The sequence below is a fragment of the Engraulis encrasicolus genome, chromosome 5 (genome assembly GCF_034702125.1).
Source record: "Engraulis encrasicolus isolate BLACKSEA-1 chromosome 5, IST_EnEncr_1.0, whole genome shotgun sequence".
Lineage (NCBI taxonomy): Eukaryota > Metazoa > Chordata > Actinopteri > Clupeiformes > Engraulidae > Engraulis > Engraulis encrasicolus.
In genome coordinates, this window is record NC_085861.1 from 57,389,723 (window position 1) to 57,410,587 (window position 20,865).

Sequence of the window (20,865 nt, forward strand, 5' to 3'; positions counted from 1 at the left end):
TGCTTAAATAGAATGAACTGACTTAAGAAAGCTACACAGCAACTGACAAATCAGCTGTATTTTACACATTTACTGAAGTAAATATCGCAATGCATCACAGTAGTACATGAATCGCAATGCATCGTGATAGAATCGCATCGTGGCATGTGTATCGTGATGCGCATCGAATCGTGAACCCTTTGCCAATACCCACCCCTAGTATCAATAGCCTTAGTCTCATTGCAGGGCCAGCCCCGGGCTGGCCCGGACAAAAGGGGGCTGACGGTGATCTCATCAAAAGGGGGCTAGGTGCTAAAGATGGCCGCCGGGCCAGGTTGTGGGGCTAAGGGCCGCTTTCCCTGGCCCGTCGAATTCGATGGGCCATCAAGCACCACCGAGGCTCGGAGGCGGGGTCAACCTCTGTGTAATAATGTGGCTGCATGGGGGACTTAGGCCTATCGCTAAATTCTGGGCAAATTATGGTTAAGCATTAGTTTGGGGTGTTTGGCTTTCTTATGGCATAATTTCATAAGATGCAACCTTGGCACTTCTGTTTGTGTTTTTAAAGTTATTTAGCCAACATAACTTTTTTGTTGTTATCAGGGCATCATGGGCACCACTACACTTAAACTTGGGATGTCATAGCTAAGTCATGTCGGCTTTTTTCTGCTTTTAGCCGCCAACTCTTGTGCCATTATCGTGATTTGGCATGCTTTCCACTGGACACCAATAAAAAGTGTCTCACAAATACTCACACATGACATTTATGTCGGCTTATTTAGCTTTTGCGCTATTATCGCCGAAGGTCTGGTAGGCTATATCGCACGTTTCAGACAGATCGCCAAACACAGTTTGAAATTTACACAAGGGCTTTAATGTCAAATGGATGGAAATAACATGAATGAATAGACAGGTGGCACGCCGCAACGAGGGGGTGTGTCGCTATGTCCGGGGCTCATAATTTTCTATAGCAACTGATGAAGGTGCTATGTCTCCGGGATTTGGTCTCCTTTCACATGGTAACTTATTCAATTACCTGCACATTCATGTCTCGCTATGTCCGGGGCTCATGCTTCTGTGCGCGATTGGGGGGATTAACTGGGCATGTTCGCACGTCTCCTTCTGTTCACTCTCAGTTGTCGAGCTGCTCGTATTTTCATGCGTCTTTGTCTTCTTAACATGCGCTGCGTCCCATACAGCTTCTGAATCGACAACTTTGCCATGTAATAAAACTGTTCTTGAAAGGCAAGCCATTTTCTTTGCAGTTCTTGTCGTCTTTGTCCGTAGGCTACGAGCCAAACGGCGACCTGCTCCAGCAGAGTTTGCTCCATTTTCTTCTCCTTCTTTGTCGTTGTTCTGTTGTTGTCCTTCTGTGATTTGGGGCGAAAGTGGGCTGTGCCCGACTGACGTTTCACAAACAAGGCGTGTACCTGAATGTGCCTGGGGTCGGCTATGAGTCCGATCAGGCAAAAAATGGCCCGGGGCCGGCAGCTCCGAGCCGGCCACTCTCCTGAGCCCCGGGCGGCCCCGGGCCGCTGAAGCGCGGCTAATGAGATCAAGGCTAATGTTTGCTAGCTGTCTGCTGATGTTACTTAACCTTTTAGGTGTTTTTGGTAATAAATCAAGATGTTTTTTTGAAATGTAAACAAGCACCTGCCCCATTACAATGACCAGGATCTCGGAAAAGGCTAAAGGAAAAAACTCAGGTACTGACAAGTCTATGGTTAACCTTTAAGAAGATAGCATTTTTGATTCAACCTCTAGGTCATTCTGTCCAAACAACAACTGATTGTCCTCCTCCTTTTAAATACAGTTTCTGCCACTTTCTAAGATGGGCACTTAGTTCCCAAATTAAAGTTCTCTACTCACGAGAAGGACACATGCACAAATGAAAAAGAAAAATGAACGCAAAATGGAAAACAGTGGCTCCTAGCTATGACTTGGTTCCCAACGTTCACATCTAGGGAGCCGTTCAAAAGAATCGATTTGACACAACACTACTGCTGTACCTTTTTCCATTGAGTCTATAGCCCTGTCCCTCATCCCAGCGGGCAGGTCATGCCAGTGGTTGCCACCGTCCAGGTATCGTAGCGATAGAGCGGTTGGGGACATCAGCATCATGGTCTGCTCAGCACAACCCATGGGAGCATTTATCAGACCCCTAACTTTGGAGGCTTCCAGCATTGGCACTGCTGAAGTTTTGCCAAATATCTCCCCTGCAACAGAGACAATTTGGAGAGACATGCCAGGATAACATCGCAAAAGCACAGTCCCTTTAGTTTATACTATCTGTGATATTTTTCTTCTTTCTCTTTATCAAGCACATTGAATGACAACTATCGGTATGTATGATATTGTACTGTACAAATAGTAGGCCTATTACTATTGCTTAATTGCTATAGATAAATGGGATAGTTTGGTATGTATGTGAATCAAAAGAGGAAAGCTGCAAAAGTATTTGGTATTCTAATATCATTTCCAATACAAATGATATATTTGACATACAGTAGCTTTACAGAAATAACAGCATCAACATCTTGATACATGCTGACACACATTTCATGTTATAGTATGTGAATGGAATCTAGAACCTTCTATCTTGACGAAGACATTGGTGCCAGAGTCGGGAACTGTGTTATTGGGAAACTCCCCCTGAATGATGTAGTTGGAATCCGACCTTCCTAATCAGGTAAAGAAAAGTTTGAGTTTTGTTAGTCACATTTTCTGCTCAAAAAGTATGTAATGCAATTTTGTATGTAAATGTAAAGTATGCAATTTTCGTCGTTTATTTTCAAAATGTATGCTGTCTATTCACACATTTGATCTTTTGATGAATATTTACTCAGTAATAAATTAACATTTACTGGTCTGATCAAAGCACATTTAAGTTTTGCAGCCAAAAAGTCATACTGAATCTACAACTGATCATTTAAAATGGCAGACAGGGTGAAGATCCACCTATTTCTGTATGAAAAGAAAGGATGAATACTTGCAAATTGATGCTGGTGGCAAACACACGTGAAAAAGAGAACCTTTGTGAATGAGCAGAATAAATTCTGGAAATTATGTAAACTACTAAAAAATGTACATACGGTAATCTTCTTTTAAGGGTCTATATCAGTGGTTCCCAACCTTTTTTCTTCAGGGACCCATATTTTTTATCATTGTAAGCTTTGGTGACCCAACGCTACATAAACCCATTTTAAACATAGGCTATATGGTATTAAAATCAAACCCCATAAAATCAAGAGGGCTTCGCGACCCTCCGTGGATCTTTGGCGACCCATAGGTTGGGTCCCGACCCATAGGTTGGGAACCACTGGTCTATTATACCCCTGTGTAAAATTTTTATCAATTGAAGTGCATTGACTTTGTCAGCTCAGCATTTCTGTCATCAGTAAAAGGAGTTGACTTTTACACTGAGGTAAACATTTACTTCATGAAGTTAGTTAAATCTACACGTATAGTTGTGCAAGCTGAGACGGCGTGTGTGTGTGTGTGTGACATTACCATCCATGTTGAGATAAAATGTCTCTTCTTTTGTTGACAACAATCCCTCGGGCTACAGAGAAAAGAGGAAGATTCAAGCGACAAAGCAAGCTGACAGCGAAAAAGAATTGATATTTGTCCTGTAATTTACCTTCACCGACAGCATCTTTGTAATGGCATCCACGCCAAATTCTATTTCTGTACTGTAAAGCTGAATCATTATTGGAATTTCACCAAACGTCATCGGAACAGCAGGAAATGTAACCGTGGTTGCAGAGTTGGCTTCTACTGTGATCCTCTGATAAGAATTGGAGGTTTTCGCGGCAGGAGAGCACAGTCCTTCTGCTTGCTTCATGTGAATAGCTAACTGGAGAAAAGAATAAGGATAGAAGATTCTCATTCATTACATTGCATGACATTACACTTTGCTGACGCTTTTATCCAAAGCGACATGCAGCTATTTGAACAGGCCATTGATTACTGTTCCTGGAGTAGAGTGGGGTTAGGTTAGCCTTGCACAAGGGCATCTCAGCCATGGAGTGAGGTGGAAGGGTAGGATTCAAACTTGCAACACTCTGCTCTAAAGACCATCTCCTCATTCGTGCAGGTAATCTTAGTCAAAGGAGTTAAGTTGTTAGTAACTGAACTTTGAAGCTCAATTTCCAGGTTATGTCAGTTGTGATTCCGATGTGGTAGTCAGATATTTCATTCTGGAGGGGAGTTAGATCCAGAAGGTCCTCTACTGCGTTAAACAGATCTGACTCCCACATCATCAGACTTAGTGCAGATGAAGTCAGATGAAAGATTTCAAGATACAAAAGGAATCCAAGCTGCCTACAATCAACTCGTTTGAACATGGATTGATTTAAAGGGACACGGTGTGAGATTTTTAGTTGTTTATTCCCAGAATTCATGCTGCTCATTCACTAATGTTACCTTTTTCATGAATACTTACCACCACCATCAAATTCTAAGTTTTCATTATGACTGGAAAAATTGCACTTTTCATACATGAAAAGGGGGATCTTTGATGGACCGCCATTTTGAATTTCAAAAAATAGCCATTTTTAGCTGCAAAAATGACTCTACTTGGACCATACTAGGAAATATTTGTTTATTACTTAGTAAACTTTCATGTAAAGATCAAATGTCTCAATAGGCAGCCCAGTTTCAATGAGCAGCATAGTTGCAGTACCTTTTTTGACAATTTCCTGCACAGTGTCCCTTTAAAAAAAGAAAAAGAAAACAGATACGTATGATTTGAAAACATTTAACATTGAGACATGCCACAATGTACCTCTTGACGATTACTTCCATAGTTGTAAACAACAACCGGGATAGAGAGCTGTTCAAAACGCTTCACTGAGTAGGGCAATCTCAAAGACAGAAAGACATCCTTGAAAACTTTTATGTCCAAAGGTTCAGCAACACAAATGCCTGACAAATACAGTGAACAAAGACAAGGCAACACATTTTAAACAACTGTTCCCCAACACAGTTAGAATATCAATGTAAACTAATCATTAGTAATGGCATAACATAGTATGATCTGAAGACTGAGACAATAAGCTAATGTGTGTTTGTTACCATGGCATGGTTAGGCCCCCTACACTGTTTGATATTTTCAGTCGTGGGTATTCCAAAAAGCTGTGCAACAAACCGTGGCAAGATCGCAGGGTGTATGCCCGGCTTAAGCTAATGAGTGTTTTGTTACCATGCATCTGAGACAATAAGCTAATGTGTGTTTGTTACCATGGTAATAAGCTAATGTGTGTTTGTTACCATGGAAATAAGCTAATGTGCGTTTATTACCATGGCAATTAGCTAATGTGTGTTTGTTACCATGGCAATAAGCTAATGTGTGTTGGTTACCATGGCTCTGAGACAGGCTGACTGACTGAATCTCCCACGTCGTGATGGAATCCGGCATCGTCAAGTGATAACTGACAGGCAGACAAGGACACCTCAAATTATGACAACGCAGCCCACAACAGACAGCACCATCTTCTAGCATCTGTACTTGCCTTCCATGACCTCAAGTTGAAACTGTGTCTGCATACACACAGCAGATCCCTCTCTTGCAGCCTTAAAGGAACAGTCCACCATTTTTTGATTTTCAAATTTTTGCTGTATTTCCAAGCATTATTCATGAATGTGCATGTCATTTATATAAAAACCGTCAATGGTGTTACAATTAGCTATGACAGTTGAGGAGGAGTATGTTTTTGCCAATTTATCTCCATATTGACAGACAAACAAACAAAATAATTTGTGTTCTAGGGAGATGGGTTTGTCTGCTCTGTTTTTTCTCCTAAAAAAGTGCCGACTTGTTCCCCTGCACTGTTGACCGCAACACAGTTGAGTAACACGGTTGACTGTTTTGAAAGTGTTTTTGTGCTATTGATCCCTTATGTGTTGGAAAAATCCTATGAACAGACACTAGGGATTATCTCTGGAGAAGGAAGTCTTGTGTAAGGAGGGTGACTAAATTCAAATCAGACGTTACAGGGATTTATAATGAAAAATGTGTCAGTCTGTATCACAGTGAATAAAATCCTACTTATGAAGCTCAACAATCACATTTTCTATATCAGTTGCACAGATTAATGACAACAGTATTGCTAAGGGACATAAGCACTTTCAAACGCAAGTTTTTTCAACTTTATGGTATTTTTATATATGTTTGAAATGACATAGTATTTGTCCATAACACTGTTGACAAAATAATCAAGCAAATGTTCGCTTTCATTAGAGTATTTATCAAATGATTTAAGATTAAGCTTGGCAATTTGTTTGTTTGGAAACTTAAATATATACACTATGTAAACATCTAGGTCATTTAGTTGAAAAAAACCCTGATAATTGACATTTTGCTTTTGCCAAAAGCGTAGGGGAATCGTAGAATCACTCATATAATTTTCTTCTCAGTGTTTTCAGTACTCAGATTTATTGGATCAGAATTATTAGCATAGCTTCGCATAATTTCACTGGAAGTAAATGGGGAGCATTAGCATCAAGCCACAAGTGATAACGGGACGGGATTAAATAGCTGTTTTGCATTAATTTTAAAGTAGTTCATAATTACATTTCAAATGCTACTCTTAATTTGGCTGTACTGTTAAACTAGGTAATGCAAACACATAGACAAAAAAATATATGCACATTCATGAATAATGCTTGGAAATACAGCCAGGGGCGGAGCTACAGGGGTGGCTAGGGGAGCAATTGACCCCCCCGAAATCTGATTGGCTACCCCAACTGCCCCCCCAGATGATTGAAGGCACCGCAAAAACATTTGCAGATTTGAAGTCTTTGACTGCGATGTTCCTCCTCTACAGTAGATGGTGCAATGCACGTCCTGCCTCACAGCCCCTTTCAAGTCAATGGATGTGTGTAGCAGTAAACCGGCTGTGTGTGTAGCTATGGTGAAAGAAGAAGAACTAGGAACCACTGAGTGAAACAGAAAAGCATAGTCGCGTTCTTTGTTCATATTCTTTGAGAAAAGGCTGCGCTTGTGATTCAAAACTCATGAGATGGATTTTATTCTCGACTGGACTGACGTATATCGGTGGGTAGGCTGCACAAGCACTGTTCATTCATGAAAGAAACTGGTCAATCGATGTCCGTTTCATGAATCAGAATGAAGGACAAGTCATTGCTTGTCACGAAGGGCAGCTAGAAGCCAGCATGACTGTAAATAGACAATTGCAGGTGGGTGAAATTGATGCTTTTAGGTGTTAATTTCTGTGATTTCATGCCCATGTCTGCTGAAAATGCTGCTGATGAAAACGTAAAACTGTTTCAGTCTTTTCTATGTCCGTGTAGAACTTTCTGATTTATGAAACCAGTATCTTTGATCAGAACCGTTTGCCCGTGTCATAATAAAATGCATAGATAATTCATGACCGTCTGTAGCCTTACTAGTCAGTAGCCTAACTACATGGACTACAGCCTCAGGGCAGCAGACAAGTGTAAGGATTTGATCTACAGTAGCCTAAAGTTATGGCTGAAACCTTCATTGAATGGATAGATTGTTATTGTTGTGTTCTGATATTTCTATAATAATCACAGACTGGTTGGCTTTCATCTGTAGTCCCTGGAAGTTTGATGTTGGAAGTGTGTGTGTGTGTGTGTGTGTGTGTGTGTGTGTGTGTGTGTGTGTGTGTGTGTGTGTGTGTGTGTGTGTGTGTGTGTGTGTGTGTACGTATACAGTATAAGACAAAAATGACCAGTCATGACATGTCAACACAAGACAAGACCAACATCCATAAGACAACGTAGAAATAAATAAAAAATTAGTAAACACGACATAAACAGGTTGACTGTACATGACTCATTATGTCTATAAACCATTGCCCCCCTGAAATACACTTGGCCACCCCCTTGCTACCCCAAGGATAAAAGTCTAGCTCCGCCACTGAATACAGCAAATATGTGAAAATCTAAAAAGGGTGGACTGTTCCTTTAAGATTTGATAACACCTTTCAGATAAGTGGAACACGGCCTTCCTGCGCTAGTAAATCTTGTTGATATTATGAAATTAGGCCATGTTACGATCACATCTTGACTTGTCTTTTATAGGACTATTATTACTGTGTGTGTGTGTGTGTGTGTGTGTGTGTGCACTTTCTCATGTGAACCCTGGACAATTGGTGTCATACGGCAGCGACCAGATTTGGAATGTGAATGTGTGTGTGTGTGTGTATGTGTGTGTGCGTGTGTGTGTGTGTGTGTGTGTGTGTGTGTGTGTGTGTGTATGTGACTTTGAGTCAACTTCTTATTACTGATATTGTGCTGTATACAGTACATACATATTGCATGGTATTGTACTGTGTATTGTATTTTATTGTAAAAGGAGTGCAACTTACTCTTTCTTGCCATCCACAGTAATTTCGTCAAAGTTAAAGCTCGGTGGAAAGTACTGACGGATTGTCTGCACTTCATTATCAAAGAAATCCTCAATGTCTCCAGCACTCGCAGCTGTAAGAAATGTAAATCTTGATTACACACAATGAATGGATTGCAATGTCAATATTTTACAAAGATATTTTTGTCTTCAAAAAATGTATTCATTTTATAGGCTCATCCACTGTGTATTTCCTTTTGCGAGGCTTGTATGCATATATCTTGCATTGTTGTGTTTTATGATGTGATTTCATTTAACATTGAATTTAGTGTCAAGGTGAATTTAGTGTTAAGGTGAAGAAACGATTCCATAACTCCCTCACAAACTAAGTGATGTGCCAGGGACTGCAACTGATACCTTGTCCCGATATAAGGTTAAGTTGCTTTGGATTAAAGCATCAGGTATGTGTAATGACAGAAAAGTACTACTAATAGCAAAAAATAAAGTTACACCAAGATTCCGTTTCTCTTATTTAATGTGTAACGTTTCAGGTGTTACACATTAAATAAGAGAAACGGGAGCTTAGTGTTGCTGAGTTATTTTATTTCTATTATTTGATTTTGTTAGTGTGGCACCCATTTTTGAGACGGATGCGTCTGTTTTTTTCTTTGTTAAAAAAGAAATTACATCTGCCAAGTCCTTTGCGCTTGTCCTCCAGTCTCTTCTTGTCCCTCAACAATTTCCCCTCACGACAGCACTCCAGGAAGGCATCAACGCAGTCCTGTGCGTGCCTCGTGCGCACCCTCTCTGCACGCTCCTCGCACGTCAACTGCATGGGGATCAGCACCAGGCCGCTGTGGCAGCACTTCTGCAACCTTTTGTCTTCATAGCGCATTTCTGCAAATCCACATGAAGTCCGTTATCGTATTAGAAAATGCAAATGACACTCACAGAGCGCCATTGTCAAGTCAGCTCAATTTCACCTCTAGTGCGTTGATGTAATGGCAGCTGAAAACCTCAAAACCTACTGTAGCAACAGTGACTAATCACACAACAGCTCTGAAAACTAATTTAGTGCATTAAGACATGGCCACTGTTAGAACAAATCTATTGTTATCAAAATGGCAATGACCAAGTCGTTATGTCTTAACAGTGGAACATTTCACTGTTGGTTAAAAAAGTCAACTGTTTATAATTAGGGTACTACATCACAATGACGTGAACCGGAGTTTTTATATATGGATTACAAAAACGTATAAAAAAGGCTGTATCTTAACACATTCAAGTACATTTGTAAGTATTCATCATGACTAGCAGAATTACACTTTTCCTGTCCACCATTTTGAATTTCCAGCAATATACATGCACTCACCAGCCACTCCATTAGGAACACCCCTCTAATGCTGGGTTGGACCCCCTTTTGCCTTCAGAACTGCCTGAACTGCCTACAACAAAACTCGGGTAGGCTGTGGCATTCCAACAAAGATAAATCTGTACTAATTGGCCCAAATTGTGCAAAGAAAATGTCCTTATGCCATTATATCCCCAGCCTGAAATGTTGATATAAAGCAGGGTTGACCCATGTTTTCATGCTGTTGACGCCAAATTCTGACCATTCTACCTGAGTGTTGATATCAAGACTCATCAGACCAGGCAACATTTTTCCGATCTTCTAGTGCCGTTTATGGTGAGCCTGTGTAAATTGTTGCCTCATGTTCTTAGCTGACAGGAGTGGCACCAAATGTGGTTTTCTGCAGCTGTAGCCCATTTGCCTCAAGATTGGATGTGCTGAGTAATCAGGGATTCTCTTATGCATACCTCGGTTGTAATTAGTGTTTTTTTTACTTAATGTTGCCTTTGTATCAACTCAAACCATAATGGCTATTCTCCTCTGACCTCTGCCATCAACAAGCTATTTTAGCCCACAGAATCGCTGCTCACTGCATGTTTTTTTCTTTTTCGTACCATTCTTTCTAAACCCTAGAGATGGTTGTGCATGAATATCTCAGTAGATCAGCCATTTCTGACATTCTCAAATCAGGCCCTTCGGCACCCACAGCCATGCCATGTTAAAAGTCATTTAAATAACCTTTCTTCCACATTATAATGCTCGGTTTGAACTCTATCAGATCATCTCGGCCATGTCTACATGCTCAAATGCATCGAGTTGCCACCATGATGATGAGAAAGATGAGGCTGATCAGAAATTTGCCTTAATGAATAGTTGTAACAGGCGTTCCTAATGTAGTGGCGTGTATATTTAGCTGCAAATCTTACTGTGTTTTGTTCAGACCTGTAAACCTACTCTTGCCACAACCCTACATGATCTACATTTAAGACCATTAGCAGTAAATAAATTGAGCAATCTGCTCCAGGTTGTCTCAACTGACACAACCAGAGGACGACTACTGGAGTACCTTTCTCAGTCATTTTTTTCTGCAGGTCCAAGGAGCGTGTCTGGCGCCGAAATCCAGATTCGCAGCTGAAGCCTGAGGAACATTTCAGACAATTACCAGTCATCAAACGCACCAGGACAATAATACTTCTTGCCAGTGTCACAAAGCAGAGTGCCACACAATTTAAGATTTAAAGCTTTTAGACATTTGAAATTAGTTTTCAAGATATGGCAAAGACATGCCAGCCTCGTGTGTTAAAGCTAAAGTAAATCCTAAGATGTTATTTGTTGGTAGTAGTCCTTTTGAATGTGGGTTACATGAATGTTATAAGTTAATGGTAAATGGTTGATGGACTGCATTTATATCGCGCCTTTCCTCTTCAAGCACTCAAAGTGCTTTACATTGTATGCCTCACATTAACCCATTCACCCACTGGTGGCAGAGACTACCACACAGGGGTCCACCCTGCCACCAGGAGCAATTCGGGGTTAAGTCTCTTGCTCAAAGACACATCGATGGAGTCAGGCAGAGTGGGGCTCGAACATGCAACCTTCAGGTTGCCGAACAGGCTCCTGAACCTTCTATCACCTGAGCCACCACCGCCTCAGCATTATCCTACCCCTTCTCATCCGAGATATCTGATGATTTGAGGTGCTGCTGGAAATGAAAGCAAGGCCGGCGTCATTGAAGACCGCTGCGGTGTCCGAGCCTCCTCCATATGAGCATCCAAGGTCATAGGACTGCATAGACGAAAACACCTTACAAAAGAAACAGGGCATTATAATTGACTAATTCTTACAAGTTCGTTATAATATTGTGCAGTGCTGGGCAAATGGGGAAATTACTGTATATCACAAAACGAAACAAAGCCGAAAACACCTACAACAGGAACTGGCAGAGGTGTCAAAAATAAAAGTAAAAGCTGGAAAAAAGGAACAGTTTCCTTCCAGCACAGGTAACTTATCTGAGTAACCAGTAGACCTGTGTACTTGTCTTACGATCAGCTGACTGTGCTAGTTGGATCAAGTTCATGGTGGGTTCTTGTTAGGTTTTTAGTGTTTGTCAGCAGCAAAACAATTTATCCACCTCATTAGGTACAATGGAGTAAATGGAGTATCAGCTATGTAATATCATGTTCTAGTGTTGTACATACACCATGAATTTACTTTTACATTTACATTTTACACCTTTGGGAACAGGGTGATTATAATAGACTGATACTTACAAGTCTGTTTTTCTAATGTACAGTATAAAAGAAAGTCATCCCTTTGTCCACAAATGTCACAAATTACAAACAAGAGTAGACAGAGCACAGACCTACACCAAGCCAATTCAGATCAACAACAAAACTGTGCATACTGTGCCGACATACTGGCAAAATTTAACAAGGTACATTCAGAATAAACAAACCCTGACAAAAACATTGCCTATTATATTAGATATCTACCTGTATTAGATATAAGATAATATTACAAGCGGACTCCCAAAAAGTTGGGACACTTGGTTTTGTGATTAAATCAAAATAATGTCATTTTCAAAACATTTCATCTGTTAATAAGATAGACCATTGAGCATAGACAACATATCAGCTGTGAAAGGCAAGCAAAATTATAGTTTTGAGGAAAATATGTGCTCATTTAAAATTTCACTCTTGCAACAATTCCCAAAAAAGTTGTTACAGGGCCAATAAAATGCTTTTAAAGTTGGATAAGACAAAACACAAGACAACGGAAGAAACTTAACAGTTAAATACTTTGACTGATGCCATTATTTTATACAAAAATACCGGTAGATATTTTTCTGTGTGAGTGAGACATGATTTCAGCAGCTTAACTGATAGGTGTGTTCTTCATCGTGTTTACCTTCTTGTTATGCTTAATATGTGGCATATCCTGACTGAAAGCTGATCATTTTATCACCTGTTTAATCTTATGATGTAACCACACTGTTGGAACATAGTAGAGAATGGGGGATTTTTTTTAGAAATATCTATTACAAATTATTATTATATATATTACAAATTATTAACTTTATTGAGATTTGTAGCATGGGTCATTTTTTTAATGAACACATCCCAAGCAGCAAATTAATGTGTCGTTTGGTTCAGAAAATGTGTTTTGCTGCTTGGGATATTTCCCTCAAATCAATACTTTTGCTGGCAGTTGACATGTTGACCTTGTGTTATTGGCAATCTTATGCAAGAATTGAATGTTTTGAAAAGGGCAGCATTTCACTTTTATTCACAAAAGAGCAAGTGTCCCAACTTTTTTGGAATCGGCTTGTAGACATCCACCTGTTTATTGTTATTATTATTATTATACTAGATATCTACCTGTTTGGGAGTAAGCTTGTTGGATGAACTAACACCATAGATAGCTTTATCCACAGCCAGCAAGGCAACAGTGGCCGCCTGACCGCCCAGGTCAATGGTGACTTTGGTAGATTTCCCTGGGTGTGGAGAACCTCCACTACGAGACAATGAAATCTGAGGAAGAAAAAGAAAATGTATGTTAACAAAATGATGGTACACTGTGTATTAACTCCAAAAATACTTTATTTAATTTAAACATATGGCAACGTTTCGATCCTCAGGCCTGAGGAAGATCCCTCTGTTGGATCGAAACGTTGCCATATGTTTAAATTAAATAAAGTATTTTTGGAGTTAATACACAGTGTGCAGACCGCTTCATCACACTACCTACTACTTTTTGTCTAGCACCTGGACAACTACCTGTGGATGTGCGCACCCTACCTCCAAACAACAAAATGATGGTAACAAAAAAAGGATGTTAACCAAAATAGCTATACTGCTTAAAGCACTCCGGAAACTTTAAATAGGGATGTAGAGGAATGGATCATCAAAACCAGTCCTATTTTTTAAAAGAAGTAAGGGATACACAGAGTGTAAAGTAAACACAAGATTTTATGGGCATGTTACAACAGCAATATGAGAAACGTTGTCATCACAATGAACACAAAACAATTTTGGTAAAAGATGTATTTTTTAATTCAAAACACAACCACAAGCTTCAAACTGAGGTGATCTACTGTTTTAAGGCACATGCTAAGTGAGCAAAATATTTTGAGTAATACAAGACTCTTTCATGTCCAACAGCTGCTGTATAAATGCAATAACTGACATCTCATAAGCTAGCCTATGGAATTTGCAGCATAACTGGACTGGACTGGACTAAACCATCTGAAAGGCGCCCCCACTTAATACATACAATGTAATGGGGACCCAGTCAGCCCCTCCGGCTTCCCTGGTAGTAAATATTAGTACATAAAGTACTCACTGTTCCTTGGCATGCATCCTGGACATCCACCCAAATGGAGTTTGAAATGATGTCACCACTGGGGTGGTAGAAGTAGGCCACGAGGCGGAACGATGGGACCATGTCATGGCTAACTTGGATCTGTGTTAGCGTCAGTGATGTTGCTCTCTCTGAGCCCTTGTGCCTAAGCTCTCCTTTGCTGAAGATCTGAAACACATTATTTAAAGAGCTTTTGTGTGTTTATTGATTACAGGAAGAGAGTGGGGGAGAGAGATGGGACAGGGCTGGCAAAGGACCCAGGCCGGACTCGAGCTCAGGTCGCCATGGGGTAAAGCCAGCCCATGCATTGGGGGCTTAGCACACTGCGCCATAGCGCCCCCGAAGATCTGCAACACATGAGAAGGATACAGACTTCTCTTTTATGCAATTCATTTCGTGTCAGCTTACTGACCCCAGAATATGCATTTGATGGTTTAAGTCTGACTTTCCAGGCTAATTCTTACAACTGGCATTAGAGATGGCCCCCTGCCCAATGGTAGATACACCTGTACCAGTTTTCCACCAAAACCCGGCCGTGCCGTGCTGTGTTGCGCTGTGTTGAGCTGAGCAGGGCTGTCAAATCAGAATGGTTGGCTTTTCCATTTGAAAACATACAGCCCCCAAGAAGGTGGCACCTAAGGCAACACCTAAGGGATCATCTGACATTATGGAAAGCTAAAAAGTGTCTACACCAGCGAAAAACATTTGAGCATTTTTTCCAGTTTTCCTTGTTCTATTTTCCTTGTTCTATTTCCACATGCACTTCTGCAGATAAAGTGAGCCAATGATAAACACAGGACATTGATGTTTGAAATGCACTGGTTACTGTTGAGGATATCCAGCTCAGCTGCTTTTCTAAAGCAGCGGTTCTCAAACTTTGTTTTCCTGCGCACCCCCTTGTATATTTGAATGGCCACAACTCACTGCACAACTTTGGTTAATATTATATATAATTTTTGGGATTTAATTAGTTTGACCTGCTCCCCTTACCCAGAGCAGGGAAAGACTACAGGGATGAATAGCCCTGGCTAGATGCAACCGTTTTTCTCTTTCTGCCATCATCTGTAGTTTGTTATGGTGCCGAAGACATGGGGCGTGAGGTCACGCCTTTTGACCAAGCAGTGGGCTGGTTGTCAACAAACTGTTCAGCTCGCTTCAGCCAGCAAGCTGGCTTTAGTGCTGAGTTGAGCTGAGTTGAGCGCAAAATGTTGAGCTGTACCAGGAAAATATGTGCAGTGGAAATGACCCACTGGTGTTGTGTGCTTGGCGCCACCCTCAGGTAGCCCAAGACACTGCAGGTGAACACACACACACACACACACACACACACACACACACACACCCACACACACCCACACACACACACCCACACACACACACACACACACACACACACACACACACACACACACACACACACACACACACACACACACACACACACACAGAAGAGAGAGAGAGAGAGAGAGAGAGAGAGAGAGAGAGAGAGAGAGAGAGAGAGAGAGAGAGAGAGAGAGAGAGAGAGAGAGAGAGAGAGAGAGAGAGTAAATGCAATACCGTGGGGGAGAAGCAGGTAAAACTTTTCCGCACTCACCATGTAGTAGAAGAAGCCATCTTCTGGTTCTGAGTTGACGGCCTTGAACTGGACCTTAAGGCTCTCTCCCACCGGCACCACCTTGCTGATGGCATTGATGTAGAGGAAACTGCCACTGGCAGCGGAGGCAGGGCTCAGGTTTCTCTGGTGAACGCTGCCCTCCACAGTTACCTTAGCGAAACACAGGAGCACGGCTTGACATTAACTTTTTGCTCACCGGCCACAGTGGCCAGTGGTTATCCACAGTCACTGGCCTTTCAGCCTTTCTAGTAGCCACTTTGTTAGAAGCATTTTATTTACCATGATACATCTAAGCTCAGAAAATGAAGTGGTAAAATAAGACGTCAAATCAGATCAGAAATCAGATTCAGTGCCATGAACATAGCGTGTTAAATGGAACTATCTGTATTAGACGAATAGAATCTGAACAACCTTTCTTGGACTTAAATACAAATGTCATACCCAAGACTAGGTTACCTACCAAAGTGGCTAGTGAGACTTACTAGCCTCGGCCAAGTTTTACCCACTAATTAAGACTAATTTATTTGTCACACTGCAGCTTGTAGTGAAACGACAGCATGCACAGTAAATTCTCCAATGTTAATTCAACCATTTAGAGAGTCGATTTTAACAGAGTGGATTGTGTGCAGGCATAACATTGTAGAAATTCAACTTTCACTAATCACTGTGAGTGTACATGCTTACGTACTATGAAAGTCAATGCCATTGCGGCTGTTGGGAGATTAAATGCACAATCCACTACTCCATCCTTGTTGCTTTCACTGTGACATTGCCTCTCCTGAGATTGCGGCACCTCAATCTGTGCCTGGATTCCGGGTGCAGGAGAACCATTCGGAAAGCGAATGACAACCTGTCCGGACAAAAAAAATGGTCAAGAATCTTATTTATTTTACCTTTTTTCTGCAATCTTTACATCTCAAATACAGTACATAATATGCAATTACCGCTGGTTCAAATGGCAGCCCGGGTAGGAAGTGGGAGTGGACCCGGGAGAGGTCCACCAGGTATGGATGGAGCACGATGGGAAACAGGCCCTCAGTCTCCTGCAGCTCTCCACCTGAATCAGAATCAGAAGCAGAATCAGAAGCAGCAAAGTACCTGTAATATCAGAAACTAAAACACCAACTGTTCACTAAGAAGTACTGGTCATTAAGGAGTGCTTCCCTTTTTTCTCCTAAGCAGGTGCACTTTGGCTCAAGGTCAAGGAAACAGTTTAGATTTAAAAAAAATATGGTCAAACTGAACTCCAGTTGTAGCTGTTGTAATTTTGCCAAGCATTCCAAAGGCACACTGCTTGATATAATAAAGTTAAAAAGCCGTTGATAAGATGGGCTTACTTATTGAGACAAATGTCTGCTTCAGAGCCATCAGAAGACACTTTGCCCAATGAGTCAGCCCATCTTATTAAAGGCTTTTTAATTTTATCAAGCGGTGTGCCTTTGGAATGCTTGGTAAGACTACAACAGTTACAACTGGAGTTAAGTTTTAAGGCCCCTGTTATACAGTAAATTTGCTGTTACCAGAATGGCAATGACAAAGTCGTAATGTAGGCCTATATTACATTACATTACTTTACACTTAGCTGACACTAAGTACTGCTGGGGGGTTGTGGACAGAAGGGATTTTGCATAAAACCGAGAAATCCACAGCTCAACAGCTAACATAATTCCATGAATTGGTTAGTAACAGTATTCACTTACAGTATATGGATATAAAACCTGTAGGTCTACTTTTCCTGTGAATGTCTAGCAATATTAGCAGAAAACCTATGAATGGAAAATCTAGCAATATAAATGGACAAAAAGTGCATAAGAATATGGGGGGTGGGGGGCGCGAAAACATTTTTTCTTGTTAAATTTAGTGGGTTAAGCTTATATTTATTTTATATTTTATGTGTGTTATATCGTTCAGAAATTACGGTTTACTTGCATATGCATTTTTAATAAAGGGGCAATCAAAGCACATGTCCTTCACATATTACTCCTTACTGTTTATGTCAGTGACTGAGACCGCAACGTATAGCTTTGCCTCCTCCTCGGCTAGATCAGGTATTGTTGTGTTCATCTCCTCGATGTATTTTTCAAAGTTTGACATCGACACATCTGCTTTGCCATTCTTCAACTGGAAGCATAAGGGGACAATAGGAAAAAAAAAACATTGATATCCACACTTTCACAGAACAATGTTATCATAACCATAAGTCATAATCACAAGTCCATCATAAGTCATAAGGCCCCATCTAGGATATATGGGTGTAATTCCGGAGAATATGTGTGGGGTCAGCATGCAAAAAAGGATGATTTGTGAGGACATGCAAGCTACCCACTATCATATAACCAGCCTAGCCTTGGTCATCCTTAAGATTGCACCCATTCTCACATTTGAACATTTGAGTTTGAGAGAGAGAGAGTTCGAGTCTTTTACCGATCCTGCTTGTTCAATGCCTCTGATGAAGATTATTTTCCCCCCTTTGTTCTTCAATCCAAATCGGGAGTGGTAAGCCCCATTCACATTCTCACCATAGGAATACCTTAGATGACAAAAATAGCAAGGTCTTGTCAATTTTGTAGAGTACAATAACAGTGGCAATAATAGTCTATTATGTGTAGTTTAGCTGAGATGTAACAAAGCACCTACTTTGCTTCAATGGAAAACCTGAAGTCCTTGGATTTGGCAAGATAGAAGTTTTGCTGTGGTCTAATGGATGCCACAAAGCTGGGAAGAACTGGATGAAATCAAATGGGGAAAAAAATATTAATGCAAAAAAACGAAAAACTTCAGACTTTTCAGGTCATTTTAATTTATGAGATCTGTCCATGTAGTACAGTGTGCAAGAAGTAATACCATGTGCTATTTATTTACATATCTCTTAGAGTTTCTTGAGAACCAAATATACCACTCTAAATTAAATGTAAATTTGATCAGACATACATACTGCAAGGGGTGTCTCACTGTGCTGTGTTCCGACTAAGCACACTAATATGAGAGAGAGAGAGAGAGAGAGAGAGTGAGAGAGAGAGAGAGAGAGAGAGAGAGAGAGAGAGAGAGAGAGAGAGAGAGAGAGAGAGAGAGAGAGAAAGCAAAGCTCCCATCTTACCAAATTTCTGAACCTTAAACTCTCGAGTGGCAGCATTTTCCTCATCTCCCTCGTAGTGTGCGGTGATCCTCCATGTCCCAGGCCTAGAGAACAGATATACACGATATGTCTTTACTAAGCACTATGACTATTGTAGGTACACACTGCTGGTTGCTTGCAGAGCTACAAACAAAACGAACGGTTCCCCATTCCCAGGTGAATATTCACTGAATAATGAGTTGGATGCAACTGGAAATTGTTCTCCAAGACAAATTATAAATGGGGTTCATTTTTCAAAACCAAAAAACAGTACCATTTTGTGCCTTGTTCTTACAAGTAATATTTATTGTGTTATCAAAGGTCCACCAAAAGTCTTACTCTGAAACATCAGGGATGTCAAAATTTTTTGACACGATTCCATTTGTTGTTCTCACTGTTGAGTGCCTGATTCGGTTTCCTCCAGCATTCTGCAAAAGAAATAATGACAACCACAACAACGAGAATAGTAAAATGTTAAATGAAGAAGCTATTGATTGCATATTTGTTTCACATCATTGTAAGAGGAACATATCATCACCAAATAACCACCTAGGCAATACCTGTACATAGTACATCAACAAAATCCAAACTTATAGGCTATTATGATTACTTGCCGTGATGGAGACATAGATTAATTCCTGGTGTGGCCTCATGACATGGTCCAATGTGTATATTCTATAACGCACTGCAATGAGATTTTATGGCAATCATGTTTTTATGAAGGTTTTATGCAGTTCAAGTAAATTATATATGGGTTTAGATATGGTTTTCGATGATTTTTCACAACAGCAAAAACAACAAACAAAATCACACACAGCTCTGTCAAAAAATGAATAAGCCATTACAAAATACAGTATCAGTCTTCATTTTTTACTACATATTATATTAAACAAACATTAGTTTATTCTACAAAAAAACTGGTATGCTGGTAAATGGTTGAGCTAAGATAGAATTTTTGTGATCACCTTTCTGATCGGGGTTGTAGACCGGTTGGTCAGTCTGGATGAAGATGTAGCCTTTATGTTTGGACACCAGGACCCTGACAGGTTTCCTCTGCCCTTTGATTTCACAAACCAGCAAGAGATATGCTGGAGATCCAGCAGGTGCTGTCAACCGTTCAGGTTTGTTCAAAATCTGCAGGAAGAAACTTACTGAAAATTCTTTATCTAGAGGCCTATGAATATATGTATGTAAGCGTACTGTGGGGTACAAATGGCAAAATGCACACAGCGCTCATTTGAAAAAGTGAAAATACAAAAAAACTACAATCAAGTTTATTTTGCATTGCAAACATGCACTTTGTTGGTCATTAGACCTTCAGAAATGTTCGCACGCGCACACACAGACGCACGCACGCACACACTTAAGATCATGACTTTGGCAAGTCAGTGAACATGAAAAGTGAAACAGCAATAATGCATGAGAAACATACAATTTGGTAATACCTCAAGTTCATAGTGCTTGATTGTCCCTGCAGGAGCATTGCTAAAATCCACTGGAACCTTCTTGGACATCAGCTCTCCAGAAATCTCGTGCTCCAAGTAGAGTAAGACGGGACTGTTGAGCCGTGACTGGCCCAGTTGCACAGACACCTTCTCCTTCACTCCAACATGGAACACGCTGGGAGCTGTGACAAGGAACCTCCACAGACAGCAGACATGGTGACACTACACGTATAGCACACACCTTTGTCCATAGCTATGGTGACACACCCTATTTTTCTTGTTAGGGCTCTTATTACTGTGTGCGTGTGTGTGTGTGTGTGTGTGTGTGTGTGTGTATGCGCGCACTTTCTCACGTGAACACCGGACAATTGGCGCTGTGCAGCAGCCTCCAGAGCGGGTGTGAGAATGTGGGAATGTGTGTGTATTTTGAAAGCGCTTCGAGTCAACTTAATAGACACTGTGCTATATAAAATACATGTTGTATTGTATATTACGGTGTCTTTATTTGTGCATTTACAAGTATCAGCATGTACAGCAATTATAGCCTATTATGTTCTGTGCATGTATTATGTTACACTGTACAGAACTAACCCTAACCTTATGGTACAATGCCAGTACATAACATTACAAGTCATTACATAGTTTGTACAATTTAAAGAGGACAGT

The 20,865-nt window shown here is 40.7% G+C and overlaps 1 protein-coding gene across 1 annotated transcript in view; it reads right to left on the bottom strand.

Annotated features, from left to right (window-relative positions):
- Positions 1 to 20,865, bottom strand: part of c4b (complement C4B (Chido/Rodgers blood group)) — a 44,529-nt gene that overhangs the window by 23,284 nt on the left and 380 nt on the right. Inside the window, exons 2-24 of the mRNA XM_063199795.1 lie at positions 20,200 to 20,395; positions 19,720 to 19,888; positions 19,369 to 19,439; positions 19,094 to 19,182; positions 18,737 to 18,819; positions 18,277 to 18,364; positions 18,064 to 18,169; positions 17,628 to 17,760; positions 16,584 to 16,696; positions 16,328 to 16,489; positions 15,619 to 15,789; positions 14,007 to 14,192; positions 13,043 to 13,195; positions 11,330 to 11,468; positions 10,732 to 10,803; positions 9,002 to 9,211; positions 8,337 to 8,448; positions 5,341 to 5,411; positions 4,766 to 4,905; positions 3,620 to 3,835; positions 3,490 to 3,541; positions 2,571 to 2,660; positions 1,989 to 2,195 (exon numbers count right to left, since the gene is read on the bottom strand). Coding sequence (XP_063055865.1) covers positions 1,989 to 2,195; positions 2,571 to 2,660; positions 3,490 to 3,541; positions 3,620 to 3,835; positions 4,766 to 4,905; positions 5,341 to 5,411; positions 8,337 to 8,448; positions 9,002 to 9,211; positions 10,732 to 10,803; positions 11,330 to 11,468; positions 13,043 to 13,195; positions 14,007 to 14,192; positions 15,619 to 15,789; positions 16,328 to 16,489; positions 16,584 to 16,696; positions 17,628 to 17,760; positions 18,064 to 18,169; positions 18,277 to 18,364; positions 18,737 to 18,819; positions 19,094 to 19,182; positions 19,369 to 19,439; positions 19,720 to 19,888; positions 20,200 to 20,395 — 3,029 coding nt within the window. The remainder of the gene's footprint in view (positions 1 to 1,988; positions 2,196 to 2,570; positions 2,661 to 3,489; positions 3,542 to 3,619; positions 3,836 to 4,765; positions 4,906 to 5,340; positions 5,412 to 8,336; positions 8,449 to 9,001; positions 9,212 to 10,731; positions 10,804 to 11,329; positions 11,469 to 13,042; positions 13,196 to 14,006; positions 14,193 to 15,618; positions 15,790 to 16,327; positions 16,490 to 16,583; positions 16,697 to 17,627; positions 17,761 to 18,063; positions 18,170 to 18,276; positions 18,365 to 18,736; positions 18,820 to 19,093; positions 19,183 to 19,368; positions 19,440 to 19,719; positions 19,889 to 20,199; positions 20,396 to 20,865) is intronic.